The sequence below is a fragment of the Mya arenaria genome, chromosome 3 (genome assembly GCF_026914265.1).
Source record: "Mya arenaria isolate MELC-2E11 chromosome 3, ASM2691426v1".
In the NCBI taxonomy this organism is placed as follows: Eukaryota; Metazoa; Mollusca; class Bivalvia; order Myida; family Myidae; genus Mya; species Mya arenaria.
In genome coordinates this window covers 59,264,968-59,289,982 of record NC_069124.1, presented here as the reverse complement: position 1 = coordinate 59,289,982, position 25,015 = coordinate 59,264,968, and the positions used below count along the sequence as shown (strand labels likewise).

The window sequence follows — 25,015 nt, the reverse complement described above, 5'->3', positions numbered from 1 at the left end:
GTGCCAACGCTCGTCTGTTTTAAGTCCGAAAAAGGGGAATAACTCAAAAATAAGTAAAGCCAGAGTTATGTGACCTTGTATAGATATGCGTACTATTCCTAGGAACATGTGTACAAAGTTTCATTTGAAAATGTTGAACGGTTTTTGAGTTATGAGGTAAGGTTAAAGTTTTTGGACGCCGACGCAGACGCAGACGCCGCCGACGCCAAGGCTATCTCAATAACTCGACTTTTTTTCTTCGAAAAACAGACGAGCTAAAAATGATATGGAATAAACACTCATGTAAGATCCTCTATGTATTACACCGTTTTAACCCTTTACCTCATAGAAACACCTTTTCAGGCATCTGTATTGCATGACCTTTGAAAACAATGTGGGTAATTGAGTATTTGCTCATAATGAGCAATTGTTTGATTTCCCACAAAGTTTGCAAAGCTATTGGAAATAGGCATTTTCATTTCAAATTGATTTTATTAGTTTTTGTCAGATGCTTTCATCGTGGATTAGTTTAACAAGAGGACCATAATGGTCCTATATCGCTCACCTGATAAAAGGGCTACCAAAGAACCATTACAAAAATTCTCTACAATATAGGTGTATAAGGAAAACTGGCGGTAGAGGTCCACTCAAGGATCATTCCTGAGAAATTATTTTGAAATCGGACCAGTAGTTTTGAAGAAGATTTTCAATTTTTTCTATATAGCCATATAAGAATAACTGGCCTGCCCCTGGTGGCCATGTTTTTTGAGATATCATCATTCTTTGAACATCTTTGGTAAAGGTCGACCCAAGAATCATTTCTGTGAAATTAGTTTGAAATTGGACCTGTAGTTTTGGAGATGTTTGAAAAGTGAACATGCGACGTATGACATACGCCGGATGGAGACCGATCACAATACCTGACATGTGCATACTCAGGGGAGCTAAAAATAGCATATTAAGGAAAGATTTTAATCAAGCTCCATTGTTACCAAAACCTAATGACTGATGTATGATAGTTCTAGAAATAAGTACAATGAGTTGAAAAAGCATAAAAGGGGATGATTCAATAAAATATGGAGCCAAAGTAATCACCTTTGTACATAACACTTCCTATGGTTTAATATGACATATTTGACTGAAATTCTTGTTGAATAATGTGTTACACACAATAAAATGTATTGTCTTATGTCATCGAAGTTCAATCAAACTGGGTTGTCCAATTGTTGAATGTATTGTGAATCTCACACCACTTTATGGTTTTTAATATAGAATTTGATTTGTTGCCATGGACGATGGCTCAGCACTGCCGCTTTGCTCTTAGCTTCAAGGCATAGTGCCTTCCCCGGGAGTTTGGCACTCACGAAGAACTTTCCCAGGAATTGATGGACAGCCTTTTTTTCCTCCTCCGACCACATGGTCCTTTTAGTGCTTTTCTTCTTACAAGTGACTGAAAATGGAAATGCTTCAGTTTTTACAAATAAACAGAGAAATAATTGAAGTCTAAAGCGTTTATAAATCTGTAAATAGTGACCTTGACCTTGGATAGATCATCAAAGGTCATGTGTCAGACACGCCTTCAGCTTATGATTATAGCCTACAATATTTTGAAAATGGGATAAAGAATATGGGACGGTTATAGAACAAATGAAAATAATACCTAAATTTGCTGCGACATTGACCTTGGAGCTATAGGTAGAGGACATGTGAATACCATTAGTTTATCCAAAACGTTCAATAAAAAGGGATAAAATTTTAATATAGCAGAACAAGAATAGATGAGGTCTGGGGCCGTATTCATAAAGCTCCTAAGAAAAATCTCAGACTTAAGTGAAAATTTCAAATGCAGATTTCTCTATTTTTACCCACAATACTTCAATGAAACTGCATGCTTGTGAAAAAACGTAATTTTCAAAAGCATGCAAACGTTTCATTGAAGTATAATTGAAAATAAACTGAAATCTGCATTTGAAATTTTCACTTAAGTTTGAGATTTTCCTTAGGAGCTTTATGAATATGGCCTTAGGTGTTTATAAAACTGTTTGACTGAGAAACATTTTCTAAAACATCTGATAGGTCAGATTTAAATTCAAGTACATTTTCAAGTCTTACCAACTATATGTTGAAAGTTCAAACATGATAAATCAGACATTCAAAGAACTATTTTAGAAGCGTCTGATTGGTAATTCTCATACTGGACAAGTTTTAAGTCACCTCTTGGAATGTGGCTAAACACATAAAGAACATTTGTGCCAATGTATTAAAAACTGTAACATGAGTGTAGGAGTTCCGGACCAGACACAAAAATGTAGATAATAATGTATGTAATTTGACATTGAATAGTTACTTTGACCTTTGAGCTCCTGACATTGGCATGTGGCACAACTCATAGTCTTTATGTAAACAAGTTTTTTTTCCTGATGATATGAAAATCTGATAAGGAATGTAGGTGTTACAATTGGAACACAGAAATGCAGACAGATGCACACACTACAGAACTTCGACACACATGCGCAGATGGTACCATTTAAAGACCAAATTAACTCTGCATAATCAAACATTTTTAATATCTCTAACCTCAACAATTCTAGTAACAATATAATTTCTGTGGATATCTACATTTCCAGTGCAACAGATAAACTTTTTTATGGAATGAAGTACATGTATCTACCCTAAAGGTTTTTCTTAAAAGAGAAACTGCAAATTGTAATCTAGGTATTTAAACAAACTGGGTAACATAATTATTTCAATAAAGTTTTAATAAAGACGTGTTGCTTCTCCTTGATTAAGAAAACAATTAAGTTTTTTTTTTACAATTCACAGAGTAAATATCCAGAAATCCACTTATCTGTCCAACGATTATTTTATTTTAACATTAGGCATCAAATAACTTTTCTTTCAAAACTCATACTCGGAGCTGCAAATAGAAAGAGATTTTCAAATTCTAAATCACCTTTTCTCGATGGAACTCCATCTGTCTCTCCATCAGCTGAGGACTCGGCGCTCGGGATTTCTACTTGAAGATCTGGAACAATAGAAAGATCTGTAACATGCATTTTCCCCAATTGTGCACAGAAGTGGCAAATTTTCCTGCCCATTGATGACCTATATGCAAACAGTTTGGATCTAGACAAAAGCCCATATAACATGGGGCTTTATCTGTGATCCAAACCATTTGACAATATTACATGGGGCTTTATCTGAGATTCCAAAATTTGACATTATAACATGGGGCTCTATCTAAGATCAAAATAATATTGCAGTATAACATCGCGTATTATCTGAGATCAAAACCAATTGACAATATAACATGAGGCTTTATCTAAGATTGAAAGCAATAGACAAAACAACATGGGGCTCTATCTGAGATCCAAATAATTTGATAATATAGCATCACGCTTTATCTGAGACCCAAACCAATTGACAGTATAATGTCGCGCTTTATCTGAGATCCAAACCAATTGACAGTATAATGTCGCTTTTTATCTGAGATCCAAACCAATTGACAGTATAACATAGGGCTCTATCTGAGATCCAAACCAATTCATAGTATAACATGGAGCTTCATTTGAGATCCAAACCATTTCACAAAATGGCAATAATGAAAGAAATAAGAAATTTTGCCAAAATAAAGCAGACATCAATTAGAGATAAAAAATTGCGTCACCCTTTACCTCATAGAAGCGCCTTTTCAGGCATCTGATGAAGGCTACTTGAAAATATTGTGGGAAATAATGCATTTGCTTACAATGAGCACAAGCTCAAATCCCACAACATTTTCAAAACTATTCAAATTTTGCATTTTTCTTTTTCATTAGACATTTTGCCATATCATTAGATGCTTTAATTGGGGATGAGTATAAAAATAACATATAAGGTAAAAAGTTCAGACTGTAAAGATTAAGATTGCTCAACCGAGATGAAATGTCCTCTGCACTGAGTTTAACTTTGCATATTATATCCAAACTGTTTTGCATCATGAGGGCTTGCCAGCTGGTGTGCTAATGAAAGTCCTCAAAATGAAGCAAAGCATTGTTTTGTGCAAGCACTAAAGTAATTCTCTAAGCAGTTGATCTGGTTAAAAAAACTGTAACAACCTTCTGTAACTATTTCTTATTTCTTCCATTATTTCCATTTTAAGCAAATAGTATCTGAATGACAGAAATATTAAATTCTGATAAAGTAAGTCACCTGGCATCTGATCTGGGTCCAAACTGTTTGTAGAGAATGCATTTAGAACTAGAAAATGTGTTCATAGGACACAAATGCCCCCACTTCCACTTTGTCACAAATGCCATATTTTCACAAAATATAAAGGGGCTGTTACGTGTAACTCCAAAATGACTAGTGATTTACATGGCTGTCAAACTTGATCCAGATATGGTCACAAACATGTGTGTAAAGTTTGGTGAGAATTAAACAAATACTTTTCATGATTTAGACCATACAAAATCTTCTGGATGGACGTACGAACAGACGGACGTACGGACGGACAACTCTAAATGCCACCACTTTTGGGGGGCATAAAAACATCATGGTACTGTTTCACTCATTCTTGCAATGTTCTTCTTTATTTGTTTTAACATCCAATCTGAGTGTTACTTTGCATCTATATCCAAACTATTTGCCTTAAAGACATTTACCCAAGCATGACTAAACTGTTATCGCCATAAATTTGAGAAAAACATGACAGTCGGACCCTGCACCCGTACAAGAAAAGCTAAATAGAGGCCCGTCCCACAGGGTAACATTTTAAATGGGGAACACAATTCCCAAAAAAATGGTTATTTGACTGTTTTTGTTGTTAACGTCTGTTTTCCCTATTCAGTAAATAGACATTGGCCAACATTGTTGACCCAGATCAGGGGTCTACAATGAGTTTAAGAGTTCTGATTTACCGTTATTCTTTGTGTTCAGTCAGTGAATTAAACCTCCACCATGAGACTGTCAGGGCCTCTCTTGCAATGCTTGGCTGCCTAGCGTACTAAAATCTTGAGTTTCCCATGCATTTACCGTTTCATTCACACCTTGGGAGAATTGACTAGTTAGATGCTAGACACTTGATCTAGGGGTCATGAGTTCGATCCCCCACCTGACCAGTCTTTCGATGAGACTTTAAACCGAGGTCCCATGTATCAGTGCTATACACTGGGCATGTTAAAGAACCAGAGGGCTCCTTCAAAATGAGTAGGGCCTTGCCCGGGTTCCTCTGTATCAGCTTCCCTCTCTCTGGGAAGTCCAATTAGCTCAAAGTTGGCAGAAACGGACGACAACAACAAAACCAAAAAAAAAACAACATAGCAACATCATGATGACATGTTAGCTGGTGTTCTTAATAGAGTCCTCAAAATGAAGCAAAGTATTGTTTTGTGCAAGCACTATTTAAAGTAATCATCTAAGCAGTTGATCTTGTTCAATACACTGCAACAACCTGAATATCTATTTCTTTCATTTTTGCCATCCAGATCAAATTTCAATGCAAATATACTGTCTGAGTGACAAAAGATTAAATGCTAATCAGAACAAGAGTGCCAAAACACAAAATACGCCCATCTGGCAACAAAATTATCTAAATTCAAGTGGACTAATTAAAAAGAGTTACCAAACCAATGAAGGGTTTTATGAAAGCCAATTATCAAGTCTGTATCTGCAAAGGTTCCAAAAATATTGCCCTGTAACAATTCCTGAGTTTTAATTAATTTCAATTAATAAAGGGCCATTTCTCTGCAGCAACTTGATGAATGTTAATAAGGATCCAACATGTACAGGATCTTCTGGCAACATACATATGTGTAAAGTTTGATGAGGATTGGATAAACGGTTCTCTAAAAAGCCCCATGACAAAGTCTTTTTTTAAATAATTTCAACAAATAAAGGGCCTTATCTCTGCAGAAACTTCATGAATAGTAATGAGGATCAAGCTTGCACAGAACCTTATGACAACATACATGTGTGTAAAGTTTGATGGGAAATGGATAAGCAGTTCTCGAAATATTCCCTGTGACAAAGTCTTTTGTAAGTAATTTCTACAAATAAAGGGCCTAAAGTCTGTAGAAACTTGATGGATATTGATGAGTATCGAACTTACACAGGATCTTATGGCAACATACACTTGTGTAAAGTTTGATGAGGATTGGATAAGCGGTTGTCCAAAAATTACCCGTGACAAAGCTTTCCCGCCAAACACCCACCACCCGCCTTGGATGTTCACATAATACATCCCATCTAAAGATAAGCTTAGAAAAAGTTATCGGGCATCTGATATGGGTCCAAACTGTTTGTAAACAATGCATATTCAACAATCAGCTACAGATAAATAATACAATTTTTACAAAATTTCAATATTTCTTAACAAGACCCTATACTGTCACCACTCAGAAGAATGGTCTCTTCAAAATGATTCTAACAATAGTGAAGAAATACTGGTGAAGATTTTAGCATGTTAAATACACACCCTATCTGGAGCCCTGACATCATGGTTCTGATGGACCTATTTCTCTCATTCTTGCAATTTTCATCTTTATTTGTTTAAACAAACAATCTGAGTCTTATATGGCATCTTTATCCAAACTGTTGGCATAAAGTCCTCTAAACAACTCATCAGCTGCAACATCATGAGGCCTTTCAGCTTCTGTGCTTATTACAGTCCTCAAAATGAAGCAAAATCTCATTATCTGTCACACAATTATTTCATTTTTTACTTTAAGCATCAAATTTTTAACTAGAAAATCTGTCCATAAGACACAGAGGCCCAAACTTCCTCTTTGTCAAAATGCCATATTTTCACAAAACCAAGGCCCATAACTCCATACATACTAATTTTGGGCGCATGAAAACACCCAAGTGCACAAGTTCACTCCCTGAATATTATATCTATGAAGTTTCAAGTCTGTAGTACAAAGGCTTTTAGAGTTATGTGAGACACAAAATTACTGTGCCGTACTGACGTACGGACAGATGTACAAACGGACGGACAGACGGACAAAGGCAAATCTATATGCCCCCCATATTTTAGAAGTGGGGGCATAAAAACTCATACTCGGAGCTGCAAATAGAAAGAGATTTTCAAATTCTAAATCACCTTTTCTCGATGGAACTCCATCTGTCTCTCCATCAGCTGAGGACTCGGCGCTCGGGATTTCTACTTGAAGATCTGGAACAATAGAAAGATCTGTAACATGCATTTTCCCCAATTGTGCACAGAAGTGGCAAATTTTCCTGCCCATTGATGACCTATATGCAAACAGTTTGGATCTAGACAAAAGCCCATTTAACATGGGGCTTTAACCGAGATCCAAACCATTTGACAATATTACATGGGGCTTTATCTGTGATCCTGGCACGGCTTTCACAAAGCGTCTTGAGTCGAGATCGTGCTCAAACTCAAAATTTCACCATCAGAAATCACATGAGGTTAATATTTGAGATTGAAATTCTGAGTTCGAGCACGATCTCGACTCAAGACACTTTGTGAAAGAAAAGCCAGGGCTTTATCTGAGATTAAACTAGAAATGTGCCCATAGGACACAGATGCCCCCACTTCCACTTTGTCAAAATCGACATACTTTTGCAAATAAAAGGCCGTACATCCAAAATAACTGAAGTGATTTACATGGCTGTCAAACTTGATCAAGATATTGTGGTCACAAACATGTGTGTAAAGTTTGGTGAGAATTTGGGCAATACTTTTCAAGAATTAGATCACACAAAATCTTTAGGACATAAGGACGGAAGTACAGACAGACGTACGTACGACGGACAAACATACAGACAAGGGCAACCCTATATGCCTCCACTACATGAGGCTTTATCTGATATCCAAATAATTTGACAGCATAACACTGTGCTTTTTATGAGAACCAAAACAATTGAAAATATAACATGGGGCTTTATCTGAGTTTGAATCTACGACATAAAACATTCCTTTCAACCCTGAACTGATTACTACATATGGTATTTTTAGACTAACCCGTGCCAAAAAAAAGCTCAGCTTTCTAAAAGCGCAGCTTTAGCTTAGCTAAAGCTATGCTTTTCAAAAGCTGCGTTTTTTTAGCTAAGCTATTTTGAAAAAGCTTAGCAAAAGCTGTGTTTTTTATAGGAAGGTTAGCAAAAGCTGTGCTTTTTAATAATAGCTTAGCTAAAGCTATGTTTTTTTCTCTAAAAAGCTGCGCTTTTTCTTCAAAGCTGCGCTTTTTAAAAAAGAGCTGCACAAAAGCTATGTTCTTTTCTCTAAAAGCTGAGTTTTTTCTTCTAAGCTGCGCTTTTTGTTTATGAAGATGCGTTTTTTAAATCAAAGCTTAGCTAAAGCTGCGTCTTTTGACTAGGTAAAAGATTGCCTCTTAGAAAAGCTGCGTCTTTTCATATTAGCTGCGTCTTTTCCAAAATTAAAATTGGGGTTAGTATTTCTTTAAAAGACTAAGCTTTTCAAACAAAGACTAAGCTTTTGGAGAAAAACAAAGGTTTATATTGTGAAATTCATTTTTTTATTATTTATTTATGACACATTATTCTGTAGTTTTTGGCATAAATATTTTGGCAGGAACAGAAGATACATCTTTTTTATTTGCATCCCTTTTAAAAGTATCTTTAGTTTTATTGATAATCTACTGTCATTAAAGAGTGCATTTTAAGTGTATCTTTTTACTAAGAAGTGCATCTTTTAGTTTAGGTAAAACAAAGTAGTATCTTTTGTAATAAAGTTAACATTTATGAAATATACACATAAATACAAGAATATGAATGAATGAATGAATGAATGAATGAATCAATCAATCAATCAATCAATCAATCAGTAAATAAGCATTTTATTATTGATCAATATACCTTCAAACTAAATAAAATAAAATAATGAAATAAAAAGAAAGATTATTTTAAAAATCAAAAATATATTATATTTTTTATTTAAATCAAAAGAACACATTTTACTTATAGGCAATAATCAATTGCATGTAATAACAACATTTATAGAATTATTATTCCTTAAATTTCTTGTAATGCCACTACCAAATTCTTTGTCATTTCCTTTCCAATTTTACAACATGCATGATAAGCCTGATCTTATCTGATTGTACCAATGACCAATTAAATCTCAGCATTTAGGGAGCCAATTTCAAATCAAAGCTACTGGTAGCCATTTTGTTGGGATTTCATTAAAAGAATTTTGATGATGTTTTTAATTAATAAATGAATTCACACCAATTAAACAAATTAATAGTAAAGGAATTAGTGAAGTAAAATAATGATCATTAGATCAGATAAATATGAACTATGATTAGAAACATGACATACCACTATTGGATGATTTGTGATAAACTGACATGTGAAAGCACTCAGGTCATGGTATGTATTCTTTATTTCATTTGTTAATTTCACTGTTATGACACTTGACTACATGTGGGACTTTTATTTGTCAACTTTCAATCTAGTGCACATATTTTAATAAATAATAATGCTGTTGTAGATAGTAGCCGGATGTAGGATTATTGGTCCCAGATAGTAGATTTACGTAGTTTTTAAAACTCTATGAAGATGCACTTGTTTTCATCCTTATATATATGTTAATATCATATTAACATATTATAAGCTGAAATTGCCATGTTTCCATACATATGCACACTAGCACCTATAATGCTATACAAATGTTGGTTTTTGGAGGTGTCATAAAACTGCCATCTGCCACATGGCTTACCAGTTATTGGAAACTGGCCAATTTGGGTCAATCAATTTAAGTTAAGTACTAATAAAGTCATTACATATTTAAAATATGATACCCTGTTTTATTCCAGAGCTGTCAGGAATCTCTAGATTTGACAAAATATAACAAAGATCCTTGAGACTGTCATTTTCCAATTTGTAGCTTTAACAGTTTCATGATTTTCTATCAATTATTTTTGCCACTGAGTAAAAGGTTATTTTATTATTGCTAATTTTGACAAATATGTACTTGTTTGTCTGTCTGTAAATACATTATGTCCAGTTACAAGGTGTCATGTAAAATTAAATATGAAATAATAACAATATATGTAACACAAACTCATGTTTAGGAAATTTAAATAAAGCAAAATGTCTATGTATTTATTCAAATGTGTTCTATTTTTGATGGTTCAATATATTATATAACAGGGTTTAAACACACTTGGTGCATTTTTTTTTTTTTTAATTTCATTTAAAGCGTATATTTTTGTTAAAAAATGCACTTTAGATACACTCAAGTGTGTATTTAGTGCGTTTTTTGTAAAATCTTTTCTTCACCTGTGGTATTTTTTGATGAAAATAGGAGCTACGTTTTTTTTTTTAAAAAGCTGCGCTAAATTAGCTAAGCTATTTGAAAAGCTTCATCATAAAGCTAAGCTTTTGGGCCAACACCGCCATAAAGCTGCGCTTTTCATAATTAGCTAAGCTATTTTGAAGAAAAAACACAGTCCCATCCAAAAGCTAAGCTTTTGGGCCAATTCTGCCATAAAGCTGCGCTTTTCATAATTAGCTAAGCTATTTTAGAAAAAGCTAAGCTTTTGGGCCAATACCGCCATAAAGCTGCGCTTTTCATAATTAGCTAAGCTATTTTAGAAAAAGCTAAGCTTTTGGGCCAATACCGCCATAAAGCTGTGCTTTTCATAATTAGCTAAGCTATTTTAGAAAAAGCTAAGCTTTTGGGCCAATACCGCCATAAAGCTGCGCTTTTCATAATTAGCTAAGCTATTTTAGAAAAAGCTAAGCTTTTGGGCCAATACCGCCAAAAAGCTGCGCTTTTCATAATTAGCTAAGCTATTTTAAAAGCTAAGCTTTTGGGCCAGTACCGCCAAAAAGCTGAGCTTTTCATAAAATAGCTTAGCTATTTAAGAAAAAGCGCAGCTCCATCAAAAAGCTTAGCTTTTGGGCCAATACCGCCATAAAGTTGCGTTTTTCATAATTAGCTAAGCTATTTTAGAAAAAGCTAAGCTTTTGGGCCAATACCGCCATAAAGCTGCGCTTTTCATAATTAGCTTAGCTATTTAAGAAAAAGCGCAGCTCCATCAAAAAGCTTAGCTTTTGGGCCAATACCGCCATAAAGCTGCGCTTTTCATAAAAATAAGCTTAGCTATTTTGCCCAATATCACCAAGAGCTGAGCTTTTTTAAGAAATTAGCTAAGCTATTTTGGCAAAAAGCATAGCTTTAGCGCAAGCAGCTGTATTGTTTTTCCCCAAAAAGCTGCGTTTTTTATAAAAAAAAGCTGCGCTTTTTCGGGCCAATACCACTAAGCTTTTAGCTGTGCTTTTAGCTGTGCTTTTAGCTGTGCTTTTAGCACAGCTTTTAGCTTAGCTTTAGCGAACCTTTTTTGGCACGGGAATTCACAATGAAAGTAAATGATGGATAGGAAGATAATCTTGGAGAAAGGATAACCATATAGAATGGCTTTGCAAACATTGTGGGAAAAGGAGCATTTAATCATTATGATCACATGCTCCATTTCCCACACTGTCTTCAAAAGTCTTCTGCTACAGAGGAGTCAATAGGCATATCTATGGAGTAAAAGGTTAAAGAGCTTTTAAAGATTTGATTATATGACAACAAAGATTAAATCCAGACCACACCTGGTAAGAACTTGCCCCCCTCTTGTTGCAACACTGATGTCAGACAACTATAAGAAGTTTCAAAGCTCTACCTTGAATGGTAACCGAAATTCTGACAAAAAAAGGGACATAACTTTGACAAAATGCAGTCATGAGTTATGGCACTCTTGTTGCTATTATGTTGTTTGCATTCACCGTATGGCACTTTTGCATGGTTCTGTGGTTTTGGTCAGAAGGTCAGGAGAGTGCGACAACGGCTCCTCACCTCTGACTTCAACTCTCCTGGTGACTTATGAGGTACACCTGGGACTGAAACCTGGCCCGTCAAATTATTCTGACACCCAACGAACCAGTGTAATGCTAACCCGAAATCCTGGGCGTCAAGGAGGGAAGTCATTATTACCAATTTGCAAGTCTTTGGTTTGACCGGCTTGGGGACATTGAACCACGGACCTCCCAACCCGTAAGCTCTAAGCACTCAGCTATGGTGGACGTTTGTTGCTATTATGATGTCAGACAACTATAAGAAGCTTCAAAGCTCTACCTTGAATGGCTACTGAGAATTTTAATAAAAAAATTAACCAAAAATACGACATTATCATGATCTGAACAATCTTGGTAGAGAGTCACTTAAACACTTTTTGTGCCAAATATTTGTCAAATCTGGTCAAGTGATTTTTGAAAAGATTGTTAAAGACTTTTTTATCAGTTGGCATGGCAACCAGAGTTCTTTATGGAATGGAATTCTTTGAACAACTTTTAAAGGAAACACCTCAGGAACAAATATGCAAAGTTGAATCAAGTTCAAGAGAGCAGTTTCAGAGGAATCTAGAAAATGTGTCCATAGGCTTTGTCTTTCACAAAATAAAGGCCCAAAACTCCGTAAATATTAATTTCGGGCAGATGAAAATACCCAGGTGCACAAGTTCACATCCTGAATGATATATCTATGAAGTTTCAAGTCTGAAGTACAAACGCTTTTTGTGTTACGCGCGACACAAACTTTTCTGGACGTACGGATGTACAGACAGACAATGGCAAATCTATATGCCTCCCCCCACCCCCCTCTTTTAGTGGTGGGGGCATAAAAAGTGTGAACAGATGCCGGACATCAGACAAGAGGCGGTCACAATAGCTCACCTTTACCATATGCTCCGGCGGATTTCTATCCTTCCATTATGATCATAATTAATATTTCGACTAAGTTTCATGCAAATCTATTGACCCCTTACAGAGACATGGTTGCAGATGTTTGAGATTTCAAAGTGACCACTTGTTGTAGATGCGTAGCAGTCTTTTGGTGCAGGTGGTTGCAAAAAGAAGACCGAAAATAGAGCAGAAAGATCCTGCAGGAGCTTTCTGGACTATTATTGACCTTCATTTAAAGTTCACCTGTCTAAAATCATCCCTTGTGATTGTCTTTTAAGGTGGTCAATATAGCAAGACTTTACAGTATGAAAATGGAGATTTTGCCATATATCTATGTATCAGAATATTTTGACAATCTTACCTTCAACATCTGGATGAATCTCATCCAGAGTTTTTCCCTCATGGTTTTGAATTTTTCCACTCTCTAACTCAACAAGAAGCTTGCTAATTTTAGCAAGTTGAATAGTATCCTCTGGTAATCTGTAGAATTCCCTATGGATTCTCACATCATGACCAAGAAAGTTGGCTAATTGATCCAACTCATTGTCTTTGAGGTTGAGTATCTGAGAAATTGTGGCCACATGTTTCCGAAGAGAAGTGGAAGTGATGAGTTCTGGGTTATTTGCACCACATTCCAAAGCAAATTTTCTCAGCACATCAGAACTTCTAAGCGGAAATTCAGCATCTCCGAATCTTGCGAATACATAAATGTTCCTAGTGCTGATTCCAACTACTTCTCTTGTTTTCATAAGAATTTCCATTTGCTGGTGAAGTTTATCTGTAAGTAAGACTGGTACACGTCGACCACGTTTTCCTCTGATTTCAATTCTTTTCATATTTTCAGCAAGCTGCCTTTCAAATGGCGACAGGCAACTGGCCACTTCTGCCTGCATCTTCACTGATTGTTGGGTTCCTTTCAAATACTGGGAAACTTCCAAGCGTTCTGCCTCACCACCCCTTCTTCTATTGAAAAGAACAATCTGTGCAAGCGTCACATTGGCAAGTTCTCTCCAGTGGTCTTTGTCCGCAAACTCTGTCAGTGATTTTTGCAGTGTGTCTGCTTGTGCTTTAAGATAATCATGTAGCTTCTTCAAATCTTCTGCCATTGGTATTTTATTTGGTTTGTTGAAGGTTTCCGCATGTAAATTCTGCAGCGCAGCACTAGAAACCTCAGCAGCCCATTCACCATCACAAAGTTCTAAGAAACTATTGGCTTTCTCCTTCAAATTTGAGTTCCTTGTAACAAGACTTTGGTTTTTCAAAATATTGGCACATTTTCTCAATGAGTGTCCAATCTTAAGAGCCAGTGATGGAACTTTGTATTTGCCATTTCCATCAAAACCACATGTTACTTTTACTGCCTCAACAATAGATGGAAACTTTACAGGATCAACACAGTCCATCAAGTTGTGAATGTTTCCATCAGATTTTCTTGCATTCATAAGTAGACGAGCCACTTCTCTCATTTTCTGTCTTACGTATTGATGCTGATGTGGCTGCTGCGAATGTTTACTATACAGCTTTTCTCCAAACCTTACTATCAGCTCATCATGTCTTGCAACAAATGATACTTCATCAGATGAAAACTTGTTTACAATGTCTGTTTTGAACGATTCATTCTTACTAAAATCATTAGAATGCATCAATGCTAAACCAGCTGCCTGGTGATTGATCCTTTTCTGTTTTCTTGCAGTGCGATTTTGCTTTGGACATCGTTTGGCATGTCTCCAGAGATCACGTCCTAAAAACAAGCCCAAACACTGGCTACAAGTGACATAGTCGCTAGCCCTACTTGAATCTTCTTCTTTTGGTCTCTTGAAAGGGATCAAGTTTCCTGTTTGTTTAGCAATCACATTCTTATTATGTAAAAAGTCTCCAGCATTCATTAATTCTCGCAACTTCTCTTTCCTGGCAGGGGACTTTTTCGGAAGAGACAGAACTTGTTCCACCTCAAACTCGTGCTTATGTTTTTGCTCAAAGTGTCGGGGCAGTTTTGCCACCAACTTCATGCAGTATTGACAACAGTGTTTTTTGTCCCATATTCGAGTGCCATCCTCTTTCTTTTTTGATTGCATTATAGTTAAATTCGGTTTTGTCAACTTATTTACTAACTCCTGCTCTATAGGAATAACATCAGAATCACTTGTGCTGTCCGACACATGTTCTTCAGCATTATATGACTCATCTAACTGTTCTTTATATTGGGCATCAGCATCCACAATGTCTTCCTCACTGTATGTAAAGTCACTGCTCACAGGGGGTATATATTCATCACCACTATCCTCAAGACTTATATCTTCATCAGACCACCTTTCATCATTGGCTTCTGTAAAGAAATGGATAAATGGTTGGTTAAATGATTTTCAAGCTTTGCAATTCTTGTCTGCAAAAATGTCATGATCATCTGCAACTTTTTCATTAAAGTAAGAAAAATCATACAACTGCAGAAATAAGTGTCCTGGAAAGACAGCAATTCATTGATGCAAGGAGGCGTTGAAATGTCAGATACTCTGTCTAAATGGTGACTTCTTATTGTCACACACTTCAACATTATGAGGACGTTCTACTGATGAATTCCTCATACATTACACAATTTACAAATACCAATTACACTGCCTCAAAAGCTACACCTATTACTGTCGGAGATTACCAAGTAGATACTATTAGAACATATTTTGCTATCTAATTTTGTATAGATAGCTTTCCCTGCGAAAATGTCAAATCAATTAGGAGTTTGACAATCGTCAGTCATATACTCTGTTGGTAACCGCAAAGTTAAATTCGAGCCCTGTTTAATATCTTTTCTGCATAAACCAGGGGTGCATCTATTAGAGCATGAGCGTCTATTAAAATGAATATGGTATGTTACTTGTTCACAATATGCTAGTAAATAAAGCTACCCTTTGACGTTTCCTAAATTTGCACCAAAGACTAGTGCCATGTGTAATATTTACAGGTTAAATTCTAGCAAGTGTTCCTCACATACCTTGAATGGCCATGCTTTGTTTAAAATCACCATTGTCCAGTTCACTGTCGCTCTGTTCTTGGTCTGTACTGGAAGCTACCAAGCTCTCAGTATCTTCTAAAAAGATAAAATACAGGAAATACTAACCCCTTCATTACTTTGCCCTGAGCATAGGAATTTTATCAAACACCTTGGATCTAGATCAGAAACTGAGTTATTCAGCTTAAGATCAAGATCTATGCTATTTGACGCACTGATAATACCTGTCATAAGAGGACCATGTTGATCCTATATCACTCACCTGATTAAGGGGTTCAAAGGAACCATTGCAAATACTCTTTGTATATAAAAGATGTATAAGGAAAATTGACCCGCCCATGCGGCCATGTTTTTTTTATATATCATCATACCTTGAACAACATTTATAGAGGGACACACAAGGTTCATTTCAGCAAAATGAATTTGAAATTGGACTAGTGGTGTTGGATTCCGTATAGCTGGTAATTTCTGTGGGCTCAAATTTCTGCTATTCTGCAGTCCCTTTATCGAACCGCAAACATTTATTCCGCAGTATAAAATGTCCGTAGTTATTTAACACGCAGGTAAGAATATCCTCGCAGGTAAAAACTGATCAGTCGAACGCAATGCCCAACATTATGGCTAGGTGTAATAACGGGCCAATACTCCGACTAGGTGTAACTAGAACTATCACTGAAGGTGATTGATACGTCCACACCGTAGCATTTGTTCCAAGTAGTGAAATTATTAAGACATACATTTTGTCAATAAAAGGTGCCTTTCTCTTTCCCACATTGAATACAGTTCAAACCCACTGTGTGGCATATACATGTAGGAAATATGGTGCGGATAAAAATATATCTATGGGTCAAAGGTCAAGGACACAGCGACCTCCTTTTTGTACTAAACTCTCCGGCTCACCAAGATGCATTCACACACCAGATTTGTTGCTTGTAGGTAATGCTGAGTTATTGCCCAGTTACAGTTTTTCTATATGGGTCAAAGCTCAAGGACAAGGTCACAATAACATAATACTGGACCACGACGGACCTCCTTCCTAAGATTTATCAATGCACCAAGTTTAATGTCTCTAGGGCATATAGTTAAGAAAATATGGCAAAGTTTTCATATTATATGACTGACTGACCGAGCAAGAAAGCGTTGGACGGACAAGGTGATTCCTACATCTTGCGATTTTTAAAGAGAAGATGTGGTCCCTGAAACTTACTTGGTGCATGCCTCGGATACAAGCTGTTAGCATATATTACATTATACCAGTAATCGCGACTCTCAGAATAACTTTAAGATAATTATAAGCAGTTTTGTATACTACATTTGGTTTGATTTGAGACGCATTTATTTTGTATATATATTCCGGGTAGCTTTCCTTTTGGATATCAAACATAGTTTTGCAGTAACTTTTGTTTCTTTAGGTCCCGATAAAGCCAACAGTGATATTTAAAACGCCGACTGGTTCTCAGGGTTTAGGCCATACAGGCCGTATCGTAAGTGTAGTGAAATCGAAAGTAGAATTTGATAAACAGCAACGTGCAGATCGATAACAACCATAATCAGAGTTAGTTCCGCAAAAATTTATCACTCCCTTTTCATGAAACGCAGAATTAATAATCCGCAAAAATAAGTTATTTCTAGTTTTTGACAAAAACCCAAAATATTATGGCCGCAGAAATAACCAGCTTTACGGGAAGAAGATTTTCAAAGTTTTCTATATAGGCATATACGGAAAACCGACCCCGCCCCTGGTGGCCATGTTTTTTGAAATATCATAAATCTTCAATCAAATTCGGTAGAGAGGTCCACCCAAGGATCATTTATGTGAAATTATTTTGAAAATGGACCAAAATTTTGAGAAGAAGATTTTCAAAGTGTTCTATATAGCCATATAAAGAAAACTGGCCCTGTCCTAAGCGGCCATGTTTTTTGATTATCATAACTCTTTGAACAACTTTGGTAGAGAACCTACTAAGGATCATTTCTGTGAAATTATTTTGAAATTGGACCAATCGTTTTAGAGAAGTAGTTTCTTACTTTCATTGCTATGACAACCAGAGTTCTTCATGGAAGGTGTGGGGCCCTAATTATCTAAGCAGTTGATCTGGTTAAACAAACTGTAACATCATTCTGTATCTATTTCTTATTTCTTTCAATATTGCCATTTTGGGCAAATATCATTGCATCTGAATGACAGATAGATTAAATTCTGATAAGAAGTAGGTCGCCTGACATCTGATCTGGGTCAGAACTGTTGCAGTAGAAAATGCATTTAGAACTAGAATGTGTCACAGGTCAAGGCCAAGGTCACAGTGATCTAATTTTGGAATGCGACACTCTGCCTCACCAAGATGTATTCACACACCAATTTGTGAAGCATAAATGATGTGGTTGTGGTTCAGGAGATATGCTCTGGACAAGGTACAACGATGGAAAGACAGAAGTACGGATAGGGGTAACATTACATTCCCAGGCCATTATATGGCAACGCATAAAAACATCATGGAACCATTTCACTCATTCTTGCAATGTTCTTCTTTATTTGTTTTAACATCCAATCCGAGTGTTACTTTGCATCTATATCCAAACTATTTGCATTAAGTACTCTAAACAACAGACACAAATGGCAACAACACCATTTATGTTAACCCTTCCATTCATGTCTTTTTATGTTTTTTGCAAACAGAATAGATCCAGATTTTGGAGGAGCTGTCTGATCAGGGTCTACAATGTTTGAGTATTTGATACTTTGCACCCAAGGCTATTCTTACTGTCATAAATATAACTGGCCTTATCTTAGTGGGTAGAGTATCAAAATAAATATTCATGAAGTAAAGGATTAAGAACTGTGGCTTGCAAACCAACAGTTTAGACCCATAGTTTGTGGTAGTTGCATTGTTCAAAATATCGTTTCACTCATTCTTGCAATGTTCTTCTTTATTTGTTTAAACATTCAATCTGAGTGTTACTTTGCATCTATATCCAAACTAGTTGCATTAAGTCCTCTAAACAACACACACAAATGGCAACATCACGAAGGACTTACCAGCTGGTGTGCTTCGTAAAGTCCTCAAAATGAAACAGTCTTGTTTTGTGTAAGCACTATTTAAAGTAATTATCTTGGCAGTTGTTGTTTAAACCATTCACCACATAGAAACGCCTTTTCACGCCTCTGTAGCAGACGACTTTTGAAACTAATGGGGAAAATGGAGCATTTGCTCAAATTGAGTTTGAGTTACTAAGGATGCCTAAGCAACCAGTGTTTGAGTTGACAAATTTAGACTATATTTACCTGTTGGCTTTGTAGTAATGGTATTTGTTGCCATTCCTTCTGTTTTTGCTGCTGCCAGTTTTGGTTTAACTGTTGGTTTTGACGTACTTGAAGAAGCCATCTTTAGTTTCTTCTTACGTACTCCAAAGTCATCCTCTCTGTCATCTTGGTCGTAATCATCGTCACCATCATCACTGTCATCATGACCTACATCTACTTTGGGGGCAGAGTCACTGTCTGAAATTTTATTTTAACCCTTCCATTCAATGCCTATGTCTTGTTATGCTTTTTTGCAAACAAAATAGATCCAGATTTTGGAGGAGCTGTCTGATCAGGGTGTACAATGTTTGAGTATTTGATATTTTGCACCTTAGGCTATTCTTAATGTCATAAATATAACTGGCCTTATCTTAGTGGGTAGAGTATCAAAATAAATATTCATGAAGTAAAGGATTAAGAACTGTGGCTTCCAAACCAACAGTTTAGACCCATAGTTTGTGGTAGTTGCATTGTTCAAAATATCGTTTCACTCATTCTTGCAATGTTCTTCTTTATTTGTTTAAACATTCAATCTGAGTGTTACTTTGCATCTATATCCAAACTAGTTGCATTAAGTCCTCTAAACAACACACACAAATGGCAACATCACGAGGACTTACCAGCTGGTGTGCTTCTTAAAGTCCTCAAAATGAAACAGTCTTGTTTTGTGTAAGCACTATTTAAAGTAATTATCTTGGCAGTTGTTGTTTAAACCATTCACCACATAGAAACGCCTTTTCACGCCTCTGTAGCAGACGACTTTTGAAACTAATGGGAACAAGAAAGCTGTGTTTGTGAAACAGCAATGCCCCCACAGTGTTTTGTCACAAAAATGACGTTTAACCTTGATTTGACCTTTGACCTTGAACGGTGACCTTGACATGTTTGCACTGAAAATGTGCGGCTTCATGAGATACATATGCATGCCTATTATGAAGTCTCTATCTAGACTAGAAGTTAAAGACAATGTTAAACTTGGTAATTTGACCTATATATTTGACCTTTGACCTTGAAGGATGACCTTGACCTTGACATGTTTGCACGCAAAATGTGAGGCTTCATGAAATACACATGCATGCCAAATATGAACTCTCTACCTGTAATATTTCAAAAGTTATGGCCAATGTTAAAGTTGGACACAAACAAACAAACAGACAGGGCAAAAACAATATGCCCCCCACTTTAGTGGTAGGGGGCATAAAAATGGAGCATTTGCTCAAATTGAGTTTGAGTTACTAAGGATGCCTAAGCAACCAGTGTTTGAGTTGACAAATTTAGACTATATTTACCTGTTGGCTTTGTAGTAATGGTATTTGTTGCCATTCCTTCTGTTTTTGCTGCTGCCAGTTTGGGTTTTACTGTTGGTTTTGACGTACTTGTAGAAGCCATCTTTAGTTTCTTCTTACGTACTCCAAAGTCATCCTCTCTGTCATCTTGGTCGTAATCATCGTCACCATCATCACTGTCATCATGACCTACATCTACTTTGGGGGCAGAGTCACTGTCTGAAATTTTATTTTAACCCTTCCATTCAATGCCTATGTCTTGTTATGCTTTTTTGCAAACAAAATAGATCCAGATTTTGGAGGAGCTGTCTGATCAGGGTCTACAATGTTTGAGTATTTGATATTTTGCACCTTAGGCTATTCTTACTGTCATAAATATAACTGGCCTTATCTTAGTGGGTAGAGTATCAAAATAAATATTCATGAAGTAAAGGATTAAGAACAGTTTAGACCCATAGTTTGTGGTAGTTGCATTGTTCAAAATATCGTTTCACTCATTCTTGCAATGTTCTTCTTTATTTGTTTAAACATTCAATCTGAGTGTTACTTTGCATCTATATCCAAACTAGTTGCATTAAGTCCTCTAAACAACACACACAAATGGCAACATCACGAGGACTTACCAGCTGGTGTGCTTCTTAAAGTCCTCAAAATGAAACAGTCAATCAGCAAGGAAGTAACAGACTGGCCAAGGCTTTTTGTCTCAAATTCGACCTTTAACCTCAATTGGGACCTTGACCTGGTAGGTAGAGACCTGGTTATTGTATGTGACATATTGGATAATGACAGTGTACATTTGTGCCAGGTTATTTAAGAATCCTTCAATCAGCAAGGAAGTTACAGCCCCCACAAGGTCGGTCTGACGCACAGAGGCACGCATGGACGCACACACATACACTCAACAGACATAAGGACGGCTATGTCTTTGCTCCCTCAATAAAAACACTCAATATATGGGAAGGTATTTTAGATTGCTAGCAAACTCTTTCCAAGATAATAAAATGTCATTACCTTTCGCTTTCTCCATGGAGCATCTTTTACACCATAGTCAAAGGTAAGCTGCTCTCCTGGGTGTATGTCTTTTATGGAATACAGCCACAACCGTGGCTTGTCAGTCATGATCTTTTTTACCTTACAGTTTGGTTTAGCCGAGTCATTAACCATCCTGCCAAGACCTTTGGTGTTAGTTGCATCAATACTGAAAGAACAGTTTAGTTCCAATGTAATCTATGTTAACAAAAAGGTTTTTTTTACTTTATGCAACACTGAACATATATTCAATCTTCCAGTTAATTGAATTGCTATTTTTTGTGATGAATGCTTTACCAATCTTTGTCTAGGGTCCTACAACAGGGAACTTCTAAAGGCAAACAGTTAACATCAAGACAGAATGTTTGTTAATAGTTGAATGGGCATATAAAAAGAAATACAAACCTGTCATGAGTGGCCATTAAAAACAGCATCGATTATTAATGACAGGTGACCGCTTAATGCAGACAAGAAGTTTTGAAAAGCTTTTGAGAGCTTTCTGCATTACTTCCATTATGTATTAAGTAACCATCTGTCTTTAAGACCACCAAATGCCTCAGTATTCAGTGGCCACTTAAACAGGTTCGATTGTAAGTACTTATGCCGATCTTTTTCCCTCAAACAAATCCTATGTTATATTGTCATATCAATATATTACAGAGGTTGTGCTGATAAGTACTCAAGTTTGGAGTATTATAAGAACATTTGTTCTTAAAACATATTTCATTGTCTGGACTGAATAGATTTGTTAAAAGTACATAGGTAAAGACCTTCATGTATACAATGCTATTTTATTCAAATTACCTCACTATTGCAAAGTCATTATGCAAAGTCATAACATATTAAATTAATATATTAATATCCCCTAAATATGCCAGGAATATGTTCCCCCCTTTTTGAGAATGATAATGGTGCTTTTCCAAATCTTAGCATTATCAGAGTAATATGCATCTTTACCCATAAAAAAATGTAAACCATCTATAGCAGGCTACTGGTTTCAGCCATAAATCACAGCAGTTACTTTTTAAATTATCTTGTCACCTTAACAGGGTTTTCAGATTCCTAAAAACGTGTCACGTTTCTGATTGGTAATTGTGGGCATGCTTGAGCACTTGGTTGGAGTGGAATATTCCATATTCTATCAGAACATTGTCGGAAATAGCCGAGCATGACGTGCGCTATATAATTTACTTCTCAAGGTTGATATTGGTTGTACTCGTAATGATGTAGTCCTTTAGACTGGTTTACGACATGATTGGTTTATAAAACCCAGTCTAACGTGTCAAAAGAGCCCTCCGTCGCATAAACAAAGATAACAAACAAATATCAATAAAGATTTAGCGATAATAGTAGAAAACAGGGAGAACTCAACATGGCTGTCATGTTTTATCTACACAGGAAATAATACAAAAACTAGAATGTGACCATTGTACACAAATGTCCCGCTGTATGCTGAACTTAAAATAGGGTCATCACTCCATCAAAAGTTAGACACACCATTATTAGATCTTCTATTAAGTCAAGGTCAAGGTCACAATGACTCATATGCAACACTCCGCCTCACCAAGATGTATTCACATACCAATTTGTGGAGTAGTAGCTGTTATAGTTCAGGAGATATGCCCAACACAGTTTTTCTATTATACGGGTCAAAGGTCAAGGTCACAGTGGTCTAATATTGGTACATGACACACCTTCTTCCAAAGATGTATTAGTGTGCCAAGTTTAATGTCTCTAGAGCATATAGTTGAGGAAATATAGCCCGGACAGTTTTTCTATTATATGAGTCAAAGGTCAAGGTCAAGGTGGTCTAATTTTGGTACATGACACACCGTGTTCCTAAGATGTATCAGTGTGCCAATTTTAATGTCTCTAGGGCATATTGTTGAGGAAATATAGCCCGGACAAAGTTTTTCTATCATATGGGTCAAAGTCAAGGTCACAATGACCTAATTTTGGTACATGACACTACTGCTGTCCAAGATGTATCAGTGTGCCAAGTTTAATGTCTCTAGGGCATATAGTTGAGGAAATATAGCCCGGACAAAGTTTTTCTATGATATGGGTCAAAGATCAAGGTCACAGTGACCTAATTTTGGTACTCAGACACTCGACTTCACCAAGATGTATTCACATACCAATTTGTGAAGTATTAAATGTTGTGGTTCAGGAGGTATGCTCCGGACAAGGTATGACGGAATGACGGATAGGGGTAACACTATATGCCCCGGCCATTATATGATGGGGCATAATTATACCGGGCGTTTAGGTATGGTAAAACTCGCGACCCTTAGGTTAACTCAGGCACCGGCATGTGTTCGGTATCATGGGAACCAGTATTATTTCAGACTTTTTTCAATTCCTGCATTGTAAATGATAGGTATATACAGCTAAACAAGCATACCGTATTACATTATAGTATGGGAGGTAAAATGTCTTGGAACTCCATAACAAGAGGCCCATGAGGGCCTGTGCTCTACTGGCTTGGTTCGTTTAGTCCTGTTCATAGATATCTAACAACTGTACAAGTTTGGTGAAGATCTGTTTTGAAATGTAGACTTTTTTGCACTAACAAACTGTTTAATAGCAATTTCAACAATTTCAAGGGAGATAATCCAGTCATTCTTAAGCCAATCTGGATGGTCTACGAATGCATATCTACATGTAACTTCTGTAAAAGTTTGGTGAAGATCAGATTTGAAATGAAGGCTTAATTAAACGGCGTAAACAAGCTGTTTTATAGCAATTTCGACAAATTCAAGGGAGATAATCCAGTTGTTCATAAGCGAATCTAAATGGTTTCGGAAGAAACTGATTTCATACGCATATTTATCTACTGCATAAGTTTGGTGAAGATCAGATAAGAAATGGAGAATTTAGAGCATAAACAAGCTGTTTTGTTGTAATTTTGACAAATTCAAGGGCCATAATCCAGTCATGCATGGGCAGATCTGGCTGGTTCTCAAATGGAACCGAGCTCTTATGGATATCTAACTTCTGTATAAGTTTGATTGAGATTAGATCATAACTAAATACTTTAAAGCATAAACAAACAATTGTTTACGGACGCACGCACGGACGGACGCACGCACACACGGACGGACAACAGACACCGCGTGACGGCATAAGCTCTCTGGCCTTTGGCCAGTATAGCTAAAAATAAGGCAATTGAAAACAAAATAAATTTCCAAATTGCCAATGCTTGATAAAGAAACATAATTCATTCTTTTTAAAAAGAGCTTGATATTAAAATTCAGTACACAATGAGTGTGTTTTAAATCAAGCCCTGCTAAAGTATTGTACCCCCAAAATGCTCTTGCACCCCCATAAATTCACTCTAGGGGGTGCATTTACTTCCAGAAAAAAATACGAGTGGGAACACTGAATTTATTTTTGCCTTAGAATGATAGGAAAAACAAAACAGAATGCAGTTAAAAATATTACACAAGACTAAATATTTTGTGCTACGTTTTTATGTCTCCTAAAACTACACAATTAATGTATAATATACTCACTACATTTTTTTCCCGTTGTTATGAAAATAATACTTGTAAGTCTCATCCTCCTCACCATCACTAGGACTGCAGCTTCTCAACTTCCCCATGTACTCCAAAAGTTGCAATCCCTTTGGAATGTACTCTTTCACAAAAACCCCATTACCTAAATAGAAAGGAAAATGCCCATTTTAATTAATTCTTGGTCCATAATAGATCAAGG

At 36.4% G+C, this 25,015-nt stretch overlaps 1 protein-coding gene across 2 annotated transcripts; it reads right to left on the bottom strand.

Moving 5' to 3' along the window:
* Positions 1 to 937: 937 nt before the first annotated feature.
* On the bottom strand, positions 938 to 24,954 carry LOC128226524 (uncharacterized). Of its 2 annotated transcripts, XM_052936447.1 has the most exons (9): positions 24,814 to 24,954; positions 21,281 to 21,467; positions 20,273 to 20,488; positions 18,966 to 19,181; positions 15,665 to 15,760; positions 13,040 to 15,004; positions 7,061 to 7,132; positions 2,933 to 3,004; positions 938 to 1,429 (listed from the first exon to the last, which is right to left on the bottom strand). In XM_052936447.1, exons 2-9 carry the CDS (start codon positions 21,294 to 21,296, stop codon positions 1,224 to 1,226), a joined length of 2,859 nt encoding a protein of 952 aa, XP_052792407.1. In that variant the 5' UTR covers positions 21,297 to 21,467; positions 24,814 to 24,954; the 3' UTR covers positions 938 to 1,223. The 2 variants fall into 2 exon arrangements, with proteins under 2 accessions (XP_052792407.1, XP_052792406.1); XM_052936446.1 differs by lacking the exons at positions 21,281 to 21,467; positions 24,814 to 24,954 and adding an exon at positions 20,893 to 21,073.
* Positions 24,955 to 25,015: the final 61 nt, after the last annotated feature.